This window comes from Chaetodon auriga, chromosome 9 (assembly GCF_051107435.1).
Source record: "Chaetodon auriga isolate fChaAug3 chromosome 9, fChaAug3.hap1, whole genome shotgun sequence".
NCBI classification, from domain to species: domain Eukaryota; kingdom Metazoa; phylum Chordata; class Actinopteri; order Chaetodontiformes; family Chaetodontidae; genus Chaetodon; species Chaetodon auriga.
In genome coordinates, this window is record NC_135082.1 from 889,878 (window position 1) to 903,670 (window position 13,793).

Sequence of the window (13,793 nt, forward strand, 5' to 3'; positions counted from 1 at the left end):
ATGGAAATAATGCACAGTTGATAGGTACCGTAAGAACACATCTTTGGGAAGGATAATGTCAGAACACACACTGTGTCAGAGCCATAGGTGGACACTGTGATGACAAAGAATAACCCATCAAGACATTCCAGCTTTATCCATTTATGGGCATCTTGTGCTGCAATGGAGTGACATACCTTAATCAAGACAATGGTCCCTGACATTAAACAAAATCTCACAGGAATGATTCAAAGAGTGATCAGGTGAAGTAAAAGAATAAGGCTATTATTTTATGTTTCTCATTGTCAATAAATCCCAAGAAAAAACAAACAAACAAACAAACAAACAAAAAAACATGGTTTCCTTTTGTCTGTAGCAAATAGCCCTGAGCCCAAAATGTAAATCTATTTCATTTTCAATAGAGGACACTGTCATTTCCTAAAATAGCTGGACATTGTAGTTTTTCCACAAATGTTTCTCAAAGAGAAAGAAACTGTGCATTTGATGGGGACTATTTTCAGTAGCCGATCAATCCACATTTGATACTCTACTGTGTACTTCTGTCAAAATAAACTACAGAGTCTGCATTCATGGTGATGAAGAGCATGTTATCCAATACAACAGTGCGGCTCACTGATATTTTAATAAGTATTGGATAACAAAGGAGCTCTATGTCATAGAGGAATGAACCATATCAGGATTTGGACACACAAACACAATCCTTTTTCGTCTTCACATGGGATTAGTGGAGACAAATATAGAATATCATCAGTTTATCCCGTAATGATCTGGCCTCTGCAATCCCTTGATATCAGTGTCAAGACTTTGCATTGAACTTGACTAAAAATGTAAAGAATTAGTTTTTCTGTCACATAATACTTAGGATCTACTGAAGTTGTTACTGGTTCATTTTTCAAATAATCACTTGAGAGTTAGATCAGTATTTATCAACTGACAGATACTGGAGCAACATTATCAAAATATGCAGACATGAGTTCAAGCAGCTTTTTCACCCCCTGGACTTACCACCATAGATCTGCACTGACTACTGTGAAACACACTGGTCAGAGCCTGAGCCGCAGCACTGCTGATGACACATTTCAATTCACCCAAACTGTTACTTGCATCCCTTTATCCAACTACCTCGTTGTGGCTACTGAGTCTTTCACTCTGCCTCCCACAATTCACCCTTATATGACTCAGCACTGACCACATATAAATGCTTGTATTCTTAGATGAAGTCTTGTAAATTGGGATACAGAAATGGGTTGAGCTTCAGTGCCCTGCAAGTTTACAGGTATTTAATCTGCAGTATGTGCTCCAGAAAAGGCTCAAAACTGCACAGAACCTTGATAATATTTTGAAATTCGTTAGGCCATTTGTTTAATAGTAACAGGCAGCAAGGGCAGAAACAGCGATTTGAAGAGGCAGCATTATTTAATTTTCTGATTCAAATAAATTTACTTAATCCTGAATCCTTTGACTCTTCAGATAGTGCAGCATAAACACAAGAGGAAGAGCAGAGGGCTGCCTCACTCTGTGCAGTGTGAAGCAGTAATGTGAGTGCAAGTTTCCATTGTTTTGATGTTTATTGTTGTTCAGGCAGAATAACTACCTACACTTGTACAACACATTTGACAGGAAAAGTTTAAAATATCTGTAAAATAGAATTAAAAAGTCTAATTTGTAGGTTAATGTACTCTGGCTATATAATGTTTAGTACTGCATGTGTAGCAACTCTCAGCCTGTCAGTATGATGGCGGGACAATACACAGCACATCCTCAATAGCAGAAGAGGACAAAGATAATTGAAAAACTGACATGTACTTAGGGGTTTCATAAAGATGTTCATGGTGTGGAGATTTATTACTAACAATGCCACTTGTATAACCTGAAAAATCTTTCAGCTGGGGCCTCATTTATAAAAAATTGTATATACATACATACACACACGGTCATAAGATAATTTCTGACGGTGTGCTTATATTTGATTCATAGAAGATCTTAAGCAGGTTCCTACAACAACAAAGCAAAAAAACAGTTTGGGAGTGTGTTGCCACAGCAGTGAATGAGGAGGGGCAGAAAGACAAATGTGGCTGATACTAAAAAGAAATGGTCTCACCTAGAACTACAAGGGGAAAAAAAATATAGTCATACATAACTGCACTGAGGCAATGGCAGGGGGGCCTGGTGTGCCTGAGCTCTCCCAAATGGACCAGTGCATTGTGGCAATCACTGGACAAAGCACGTTGTTCATTAAACTACTCCAAAAGTGTCCCAAACTGCAATGCCCCAGCTTAACGAGAAGGAAAAATCACACTTATTAACTACTTATACCCTGTTTTCTGCTGAAGTTATACTTCACAACAAAACTGATACATCTGTTTTATAAATGAGGCCCCTGGGCATGTTCAGACATAAATTATACATGACTAGTGATTCCCATTTTCATCAGACAGTTTTCATTGTGCATGTGGTTGATAATGACTTGTGCTTGGAGGTCTGAGTTATGTCATGTTTTTATTGGTATTTTTGGAGAAGACCATAGGTTTTACAACAGATTTAATAATAATTCAGAGCTCTAAAGAGAGAGGGACAGAGCCAGAGTATCATTCTACCATTGACTGTTGCCATGAGCTGCGTATATTGTCAAAAGGCAGACTCCTAATCACCATAGGAAAACAAAAAGAAAAGATCCAACATTTTGATTTTTTAGTAAATAACATCCAGGGTTGCATCATTCAATTATTTCAGAAACAAAAAGGGAGAACAGTTTTCAGGTTTACATGTTTTAACATTTGCTTGGTAAAAGGGGGAGTGAAATAATGGAGTGAAGAAGGGAAGAGATGCTTTGAGATGTTTCTGCTGGGAGAGAAAAACAGAGGGTCAGCTGACTATCTTAACTTTAGTTTCCAAAGAAACCTTACAAAAAGTCAACACTGAAAGTAGGACAGAAACAGGGATGGGTGGGGGAGGGATGTACGTGTATCTGAGGTGAGGGCAGGGGGCTACAGCCTCCACATCCAAAAAAAAAAAAACAAAACAAAACAAAAGAAACAAACAAACAAAAAAAAAAAAACACCTGCTTTTTCATTCTTTTCTTTCGGAGTGCAGAGTTTTATTATATACACATATGAATATATAGATAACACAGCACAGTGTGTAAATCTATACAATTCCATTACATAGATAGTTATTATGGAAGGAGAGACACAGACTTTCTGTTTGTCGCTTGTCCAGGAAGAGAGACTTGTTGGTCCTGGTCACCAACGCTTCCACAGTTCTGCTCTGGGCAGAGACCACTCAGAAACCTACAGACACAGAAACACAGGCAGCATGATTACCACAGTGTTCAGAAGCCCACAGACAGTGGTGTCAGAGATACAGACAGAGACACTGGCCAAATAGCCACACCAGCAGTTTTGTGTCTGAAAACAGAAGGTGAGCACCGGAAGCAGGAAGGGTAGAATGGTACATTAAAGAACAGCCAGTCTCCTTTAGAGGTGCATGAGAAAATCATGACACAGGACATACTCAAAGTTTGTTCATCCCAGTCTGAAATTTGTTGCTCTGACCAGCAACAGTCACCCTCCATAGCTGTCTCAGCTGATCTGAACATACTTCCAGGGGGTCAGAGTCCACTATCCAATAGTAAAATGCATCTTTCAGTATATTCTTGAATTACCTTAGGGTTTTTTCAAGATGAAATCAAGTTGCAGAACTTTCACTCAAGCTACATGCTAAAACACAGAAAGAACAAATATCCCTGAATGTGTACATACTGAGTGTGTTAATGTTATGTCATACGTGATATTATACACAATCTCATAAATCTTGCCAATAGAACAATTTAATTAATGTACACAATCCTAAAAAGAAAGTTGGTCAATATGAGTGTTGTGGAATTTGCAGAAAATCCTTGGTATCAATGACACTGGTGGCCTGCAAGTGAATTGCAGTCAGCAACCTGATGTTCACACTCGATAACATGGAGGTAGAGGACTACACAAACTCAGAGCTGGAGTGACACCAAGCAATATCTATTTTCCTCACTATAGTGCTGACTCAGTGATATGAAGGTACAGAAGGTAACATTACAAGCAACGCACGCCAATTCCTCTGTTGTTTGCTGCATGAACCAACACAAAAGTCATCATCTATTCCCACCACTGAAGTAAGTGAAAAGGTTCACACAACAGCTGCAAAACTCTCGGGCTATATGTGTGAATTAATCATTTTACTTTAGACTACATTGAGGGCCAATAAGAAGCAGGATTTTCAAAGCTGAAGCTCAAGGAGGGACCGATACTGACTTCAAACGTGCTGGTTAGTTTGCTGAATTTGTCATTTGCATGTTCTGAGGCTAAGAGCATCTACTGTAGACCAACACAGTGTTGGCTAACTTAAATTAAGGGACAGTCAAAGAATTAAATAACCAGAGCAGTATCCTAGATGTGGCAAGCTCAGCTTTTTTTTTTGTTGTTGTCACAGGAAAGCCCCTTCTGTTGTGTACATATCAGTATGTGTATCTCTTGCTGTCGCATGTCCTTGATAAACATGTCCCGTGATACATTAACTATTGCATTCATATACTATGGGTTTTGTGTCAAATTAATGCTGTTACATTGCCTAAAACTGCCCTTGTTTAATTGATTTTATAGTTAATAAGAAATTAATAAAATATTCCTTTTGTTCTTGTGATACTATGAAAGTGACTGAAAAAGATTAAGTATTTCAAGCACTGGAAATACTGGATCAATTACAATCTGTTCAAACATTGGCAAAACAAAACTAATAATAGACGTAAATTGCTTCATATTCGTGAGTTGTGGTTACATAGTCTTGTCTTACAAACTGAAAAATCTGAATTGTTAAAACTGTTCCTCCAAGAGAATAACCAGTACAGGTTCATGCAACCAATTTCAGAGTCTTATAGTCTTTGAGAATAAATTTCCTTTTTTTTTTTTGCTGATACTGTGTCCATCAATAGAGCTGTTTCAAAGTATGGAGGGAGAATTGAAGACTCCTCTGAGCACCCAAAGAGAGCAACCCTTATTATGAGCGAGTGTCTTACGGTAAACCCTGGAAAAAAGAAAAAAGAGAAAAAAAAAATAAATTCTTGACCAGACTGGCTAGTGTTGCAATATACAATGTCAAAAAAACACTGTCATTTGAGACACGAAGGAGTCAAATTTGTCACATGACTTAACTAGAATAAGATGGTATATCATTTTGCACTGAATTCACCTGTACCTGCTTTTTATTCAATAACTATGAATATGGGCAAGTGTAGTCCTCCATACGTTTATCAGTCAACAGGGCATGGAGTTCCTTGTCCAAAGCCTTCTTAATAAAGTTGACAGATCGTGGCGAGGGAGAAAACAATTCCAAGAGTCTCTCTCTCACAAGTGGTCTCTTTCCTTGCAAAATGCATAAGTTGCAGATGATGAAAAAAATCAGAGTGAGGTAGATAGTACTTAAACAAAAACCGCAAACTTGTCTAAATAGAGGTACTTTACCACATAGCAAATATGTTGTTCGGAAATGCTGGGGTAAAGGCATGATTGCAGCAGTATGACTGATTTGGTAGCAGATGCAGGATGTGCAAATAACAAGGAACAGTGAGGCATATGGATGTTCATGAGGTTCATGATCAACATGGGTTTTGGTGGAAATACAAACTTTATGGAACTTACTCTGCCAATCATGGATAGGGGGCTAAGCCCACCAGTATGCTATACTGCATTTTAATTTACTAATACCATCTAACAAAATTAATTTGAGCCAAAGTTCAGGGTTTCTTTTTTGAGATTTTAAAACATATATGTGATATAATCCTGAACAACCTTAACTAGGCAATCCTGTGACAATGTTCTCCAATAAATAAAATACCATTACAAATACTATCTGAGCATCTTCCACTTTACTGTCATGACCCACAAAAAAAGACAAGTCCTGAAACTTACAAGGGCTTCACAATGGGTGCCCACAATGATGAAGTAGCTTCACAGCAGTCACAAATGGAGGGCCCACAGGTAGGTAGTCTTGTGGTGGCGACTGTTTTCATATGAAGTTATCAACAGGAAAACGCTTGGCAGCATCCTCTGCACATGACTTAGCCCCAATAGCAAATACAATGTTACTCTGACATCAACAAAGTGGTTAAACTGTCTCCAATACTGCCTTTGCGCTGTGGATCAAGTTAGAGGGGATTCTAACATCTCAACATAATAAAAACCAAATACAAACCTTATGTCAAATACTCATCTCAGCCCTGATATGCATTTAACTGTCACAGATGATCACAAACACATCTGACCCACAGCCAGCTGTTGACCTGTGGATGGACCCAGCTTATCTGAGACTGAAAAAGGGACTGGGAGATGTATCTTCATCACCTACCATACAGGAAGCTGAAGTGGAGACAGTGAGGGAGACACCAAGGAGGACAATGAGGGATATTGCATTTATTGAGACCACACTATGTATGGGGTAAGTGCTATACACCATCTCCTCACCACAATACCTGACTGAAGGAAGTTATGTGCAGCCCTACTTGTATATCAGTTTGTCCCCCTATAACTGTACAGGCCTGTGGCCTAACTTTTTCCAAAGTCTAAGCTTGTCAGAGGGTACTGAGCTGAACTGGGCTTCTAAATGTGGATTCACACTACTGAGGGCTGTTAAGTTCTCCACAACCATTCTACACATTATTGCCAGCTCCACGTTTCCTTTTACCTCATCCTTCAGCTGAAGTGAAGGATGAGTTGAATGAAGTGAAGGATGAGGTAATGAAAACCATGCACACACTTCAAACACACTGGTATACGGTCAAGGTTTTTCTAGGTTTCACTCTGTGCTTTAGTTTCATGCTGTCTTTTTAAATCAAAAATTACAATTCCAGCAAGTACATAAATGTTAATGAGTGTGTTTGGGTCAAGGGAGAAATGGGGCATGTCGAAACATTTTCTAATAAGCCTTTGGCCTCAAGAGAAGTCAGGCGAGGTGTCTTCTGCCATAAAGTTGCCCGCAATAATGTTGACAGCAAACTTGCTGTCTTTTAGAGAGGTTATGGAGAGATGATTAGGCGAAAGCTGGCAACACCAACAGGTGTGTTAAACAATAAGCCCTGAAATCTACTCTCCCTAGTTATTTACACCATTAGGGACAGCTACAGCACAGCACTGTGCATGTTTAGTTTCTGGATCACTGTCATTTTTTCCCTTGAAATTACTAATATTGTTAGCATTCTGTTAATGCTAACTCATGACTTTCTATAGTTGCAACAAAGTAAAAGACAGCAAAGAAGTGATTATGGCTGTGACAAAAGAAGCTGGACATATGCATGTCATAAAGGGTGGTTGAGAGCAGTTAAATCTGGCTTGAACAGAAGTTGTAAGTGGGTCTCATTTTAACATCTGTTTTAATGTCAAAGTCAGCTTTAGACCTAACCTGTCAAAAAAAGACAACTATTTGGTTTAAATGTCCAAGTTCTGGTTCAGAAGCTGAACTATGTAGGTGTATATTTGACCAAGGTTAAGCAGTATCACAAACTGGATACCGGCCAACCATACTTTTATGGCACTGACTGAATTGCTTCAATATTACTGAGTATCAAAAAATGCTATTTGGTAACAAATCTCGCGACCAAAGGCGTAAATTTCATCAGCGTCACTGAGCCAACAGGCCTGCAGCAAGCTTGGGCCAAGATCTAAGACACTGTCCACTGGCACATCCTCTACCTGACACAAAAAGGGATGGATAACCTGACCCTGACGTATAGAATGTTTCTGATGACAAATATGGCGTTGCTTACAGATTTGCAGGTAAAAGAGACGTCCTGAAGTTAACACAGTGGACAACTCTCAGACCCTGGATAGCTGCTCTCTTGAGAAAATAATAAGTCTCAGTGTACCAATATTTCCCAATCCCACAAATGTCATGTTGGATTGGGCAGATGAGACGCAAAAGTGGCATATTGCTGCCCTCTGTTGTTAATGTTCTCTTTATATTTTTGATAGTTTCATGCTATCTAGGATCCTTGAGATGCTTATACAACTTGATTTAAGTTTACCTGTTCCTAAATGAAGTGCTCTCACAGTTGATGACATACGTGAAAAGTGAAGAGCAAGCCAGACGATTGAAAGAATTGTCAAGCCCATACTCTTAAAAGGACAAACATCAGTGTATCACTCCACCAATCAGGGCTATCTGTTAGAGTGACCATATGGAGGCCATTCCTCACCAAAGGGCTCACACAGCCTGCTGGGAGTTTGCCAAAAGACACTTAATTTTCAGACCATGACAAGCATGACAACCTCTGGTCTGATGAAACTAATACTGAGCTATTTGGCCACAATTCCCAACAGTACGTGTGAAGGAAACCAGGCACTGACAATCACGTCAGTTTAACCTGGTGGTGGCAGCACCATGTTGTAGAAATATTGGAGACTTGGAGACTTAGTCATGATAGTGGGAAAGATGGATGCAGAAAAAAATCAAGAACAGTCACCAATCTTCTCCAAAACCTTTTCCAGGGTCCTCAAGATCTCAGGCTGGGTCAAAGGTTTATATTTCAACAAACCAACAACCCAAAGCATATTCCAAGAAAACACAAGAGTGGCTTCAGGAAAACTCTGAGAATGACCTGGGGTTGCCCAGTCAGAGTTAGAACCTAAACCTTACCAAGCATCTCTGGTAATCTCTGATCTGAAAATGGTTATGCGCCAATGCTCCTCGCCCAACCTGGTTGAGCTTGCACTTACAAAGTGAAGTGCCTGAATAATTATGGAAATTGAATTTCCGTTGTTTTGTTTTTCTACATTTAAAAGAAACTGCAAAAAGTATTGTGGACTGTGGAGTCTTGTGTGTAGATTGATGACAAAAAGTAAATTTCTAAGATTAGTCTGAAAAGTGGAAAACTTGAAAGGGCCTGAAAACTTTCTGTATGCAATGTACATTAACTTTTTTACCACAACGGGGTAATTCACCTATGCAAATAATGGCTCAACAAAGTGCAAGTAGTCAGTGGGATATGGTGACGCAAAATAGAGGCAAAAGCAGTCTAGCTTGAGAGCATCACGTGGTAAAAAAAGACAACGCTAAATGTAAACATTGTAACACCGTCTTAAAATCCCACATTGTAAATATCTGTCATGTGAGTAATGTTCAATTTGGCACAATACAACGTTAAATGAGTCAACTCATTGGAAATTTAGCTCAACTAAATAGATTTTTAAAACTCCATTGGAAAGGTTTGCAACTGTCTGCTTGTGACCGGGTGAAAGGCTTGCTTCTATCTGTATATGACATGGTAAATCAAGCCTGAGCTGTTATAATTTGTTAATTTCTGTGAAATTTTCCTCTGCGTATATTCCAGGAATTCGGCAACCCTAGACAAAAACACAATAACAAAATTGAAAACACAACAACAAAAACAGTAAACAACATTTTACAACATACAACATTTCTGAAAAGATAAAACGGTGGGGACAACTGTTCTTGTTTATGACTGAAGAGAACCCAAGCAAATTCAAAGTTTAATCAAGACTGCCCCCTGATACTACATGGACACGAGCTCCCTACTGTAGGTCACATAATATTGTTTGTGTTAAAAAAAAAACCCAATGATTTTCAATTACAGAACCCGTGACAGCAAAAACAGTTCAGCTTCACAGCTCTGGAAAAACAAAGGGATAATCAATTGGTGTAATAGCCCATGACACATCCATGGCCTGCCAGAGCATCTGAGATTTCACTATTTAATATAGCCCATATAATGTTGCTGACCAAGCTTGATTTAACTCTGAAATGGCCAATCAAGAAAAAATAATTGTTGTCTCTACCTTTTCGGTTTCATGAACGAAGCTAAACTGAAGTATTCTGAGTAATTATTCTGTATAATTCTATGTAAATTTTGTAGCAGGATGAACAAAACCTCTAACTGACCTGTGTCCCTTTGCATTCCTTCAGGAGAAATGGAGTCTTTAAACATCCCAACTTCTAAGAGATATTGACCATTTGGACTGTTTACAGGGAGGTGTGATTTTGGAGAGACAAGATGTCTGGCTTGGAAACACCTTACCCTATTCTTTCAGGGAAGCGGGAAGCACAGACAGTTCAACTTCAAAGGTTACCTTTCACCTAGTGTTTTTCATGGAGATGCTATTTTTTTCTTTACAGTTACACCAGACAAAGGCGATAAAACCGTCTGAATGGGTAATTGCCACGCCTCAGAGGAACCTCCAAGATCAGATAGTGCTGACAAGTTGTAAATCACACATCCCTGTAGCAAACTGCTTTTGTGTGCCTGTGAGCTTTCTTTTCCATCACACCAAGATAATGCAATCTATATGTTTGATTCAACTTTGCATGTTCTTACAGTACTAAACTCATAATCTGTATGATATCAATGCTTTTCCTGTGTTTCTAGCTTATAAAATGATGAAACTATGATCTTAGTTCTCCTAGAAAGTTTTTCTGAGTTTCTACCATGGAACCATACAGCCATCTAGTGCTCTACAAATAAATGCAATATTATCTAGAGAATCGTAGCAGTTAGGTTTTGGATACTTGACATGAGACAATTATAATAGTAGTAATAATAGTAGTGCTCATTTAGGCAAAATATAGTCTGCCTTTCCTTTTTTCTTTGTTCTAGTAGTTTGTTATACTATTAGTCATCATATATGTTAGAATGAGTATTGAAAAATGTTATCATATATGTTAGTATGATTATTGAAGAATGTTGTCATTATTCATCAGAAGGTGTCTGATGCATGTTGTGAACGATGCTGAAATGTCATTGAAAATCGATGTTTTAAAATCTATGTGACTGACCATAGTGAGAAGCAGATGAGTCCATTGCATGCAATCATTAGTTAATGTTTTCTCTCTATAAGATGAAATCATAGCATTCACCTGTAAATCACCCCACATGCGTGAAGGCCTGTTCTTCAGAGACTCGCCTTGGAGTGCCAACTTTCTGTTTAGTTCTGATCAGTCTTCAGTTAGTCAGTCAGTCTTCTGTGAGTTGTCTGTTAGTTATCACTCTGTTCTGTTACTCTCTCTCTTAGACGTTGTTTCTTACTACGATTTTGTTACTCGTTTACTTTGTTACTCGTTACACGTTTTACTTTGTCTTTATTTTATATCACAAGTTGAGTTCATACACGTCTAGTTGCTCGACTCCTTTTATTCAGAAAAATGTTTTTTCTAGTTTTTCAATTTTCGTGCAACTTTAATTTTTGCTCGCCACATTAAGCTACAAAACTAAAGCCAAATCAAATAATAGTAATTTTGCAGATTCTCTCAACTGGCCATCCAAAGTATTTTCAACTTTATTATTAGCCGAAAGGGTTTTTTTTTTTTTTTGCTGTACCACTGCCAACCTCATGGGACCTAAGTCCTACAGCCAGCCTCAGCCCATCTGTCTGGGTCAAACAACCATCGAAAAGATGCTTCTCGCCTGTTGCTGTCACCAGAGGTCGAAAGCCCTGAAACATCTCTGTCCAAGATTGGCTCCGCACAGCGGTTCGACTGGTTTCCCCGTGGGACAGCAGAGCAGGCTGAAGACACGAGCGACAGCCTGGGGGCCCCTAAGCGTCAGTTCGGAGCAGACATCCACCGGAGCGTCGCTGGCAGAAAAGTAGGCATTCCATGTGGTTTTGAACGAAGAGTTGGTGTCTTATGGTTATAACAATCTCAATTCTCATTAGACTCGCTTAGTCATTCATTCTAGAAATTAACATTACGTTTATGTTTTTCGTCAAAACTACTTCTCAGTATTGCCAAACTCATTTTGCTATTATTTTGCCATAGTTTCCTCATTCAGTTGTTTGAGGTACCTCATACCAACCGCATTATTTGTCACATTATTTACTATTCATATCCATTCTCACTGTTGTGTCAAAGAGATAATACTTTTCATTTAAGTCGTTGTCAGACGGTGTCCTTTTGTGCTGGAAACAGACGATCCCTGTATTGAGAATTTATGCTTTAGATTATCAGACTGATCTACCGTTAATTCTTTTTTTTTGTGATCAAATTTTTATTTTATTTTAAAGAAAAATATAGATAGGCATATGCACATGTTACAAAAGTAGTTCACCAGATATGTATTCATACCTATACATATGTTTATATACAGATACACATGAATAAACAAGTAAAATAAAAAAAGCAATTATTAATAAAATAGTAACAGTTTACTACCGTTAATTCATTAATTATTATTAAATCAGCATTAAAAGAAATACTAAATAAAATCCTTCTGAGCTGAGGAACATTGGCGCCTCTTTCATATTAACGAGTGCAATATTAAACTTAAAGGTTTAGTTATCTGATTCCCCTACATTGCAGAAATGTGTATGGACCTTGACCCTCAGAAGGTGGGCTGTATGGTATTGAAGGCACTGGAGAATTTAAAAAATAGAATTCTCACAGTGCTCCCAGCCTTTACCAGGTTAGAGAGGGCTCTGTGTCGAGGTAGAGGGGTCCGAAGATCCCCCCCCCACGAGTTTAGGCTCAGGTTGAAAATGTTCTTACCTGGTCTGTTGTGATGACCAACACACAACACAGACTAGGGCGAGGGGTGTGCAGTGGAGGTTATGAGTGTTGGGGTAGGGCATTATACAGGAAATGCAGTGGATCCACAGGGTGGATGTGAATTGAATGTTGTGGGAACGGGATGTAGGTGTACTTGGGGCAGTACATGGGCTGCAGACGATGGGGTTTTCAGAAGTGAGGACTGGACAAAAGGAAGTGCAGATGACTGATCAAATCTACTGAAGAAAAGGTTCAGCGCATTCACCCACTCTCACTTGCTCAAAAAGCTGGGAGTTGGGTTCCTTGTAGACAGAGATCGTTTTAAGGCCCCTACAGACTCCACAGAAGTTCTGCTTCAATTGATCCTCCATCTTCTTCTGCTGTTGCTGTTCCCTCTCTGATTCTCCTCCTCAACTTCCTCTGCACATTCTTTAGCTCCTATTTGCTTTCTGACTTAAAGACTCTCCTATTCCCTTGAGGAAAAGTAGGGTTTCTGTCCGTAGTAATCCAGTGTTAGTTGCTGGAAAAACACTGCATAATCTTGGTGGATGCGGCACTCTCCACACTGAAGTTGACACCGTGCATTAAACAGTGAGTGAGACTATCAATGTCCTTCCCCATGGGCATGACAAAATACTCCCCACACAGTTGTATCAAAACAGTCCTTTAAAGCCTCCTCAGTATTGGACCATATTTTCACTGTGCAAATGACAGCTGCCTGTGTGCAAACCTGGTGCTGTTGAGATGCACCAGGTTGTGATCAGATCTTCCCAGGGGAGGGAGAGGTGGTGAGTTATATCTCTCCTTGATGATGGAATAAAATAAATCCAGTATTGTATTGTCTATGGTGTAGTAGGTAACATATCTCATGAATTTGGGTAGAGTGCAGAACAGAGAGGCATGTTTAAAGTAACCAGAAATAAGAAGTAGGACATGCAGGTTGTGTGTCTGCAGCCTGCTTTTCACTGAGTGGATGACATCATGGACGAATCAGCATTCACAGACGGGGGAATATAAACTGCTATCATGATAACATGCAAGACCTCACTCAGTAGGTAGTATAGCCAACTGCTAAATGCCCTTACTGCAGAGATATCCTTTAATCGTGGTGTGCCGACACTTACACCGTGTTGAGTGTAAAAAAATTCGCTTTACAAATTTCTGCCTTGTCCAAGGAAACAGCAACTACAACTTCTTGTCATATCAATGATGCACAGATCTATTTCTCTGTTCCACCCAATACCGCTGAATCAACTCTCCCTTCATGA

At 39.1% G+C, this 13,793-nt stretch overlaps 1 protein-coding gene across 4 annotated transcripts in view; it reads right to left on the reverse strand.

The window, feature by feature from the left end:
- Positions 1 to 2,480: 2,480 nt before the first annotated feature.
- Positions 2,481 to 13,793, reverse strand: part of csnk1a1 (casein kinase 1, alpha 1) — a 52,346-nt gene continuing 41,033 nt past the window's right edge. For all 4 annotated transcript variants that reach the window (XM_076738860.1, XM_076738859.1, XM_076738858.1 and 1 more), the window contains one exon: positions 2,481 to 3,290. In XM_076738860.1, coding sequence (XP_076594975.1) covers positions 3,283 to 3,290 — 8 coding nt within the window. In that variant the 3' untranslated portion in view covers positions 2,481 to 3,282. The remainder of the gene's footprint in view (positions 3,291 to 13,793) is intronic.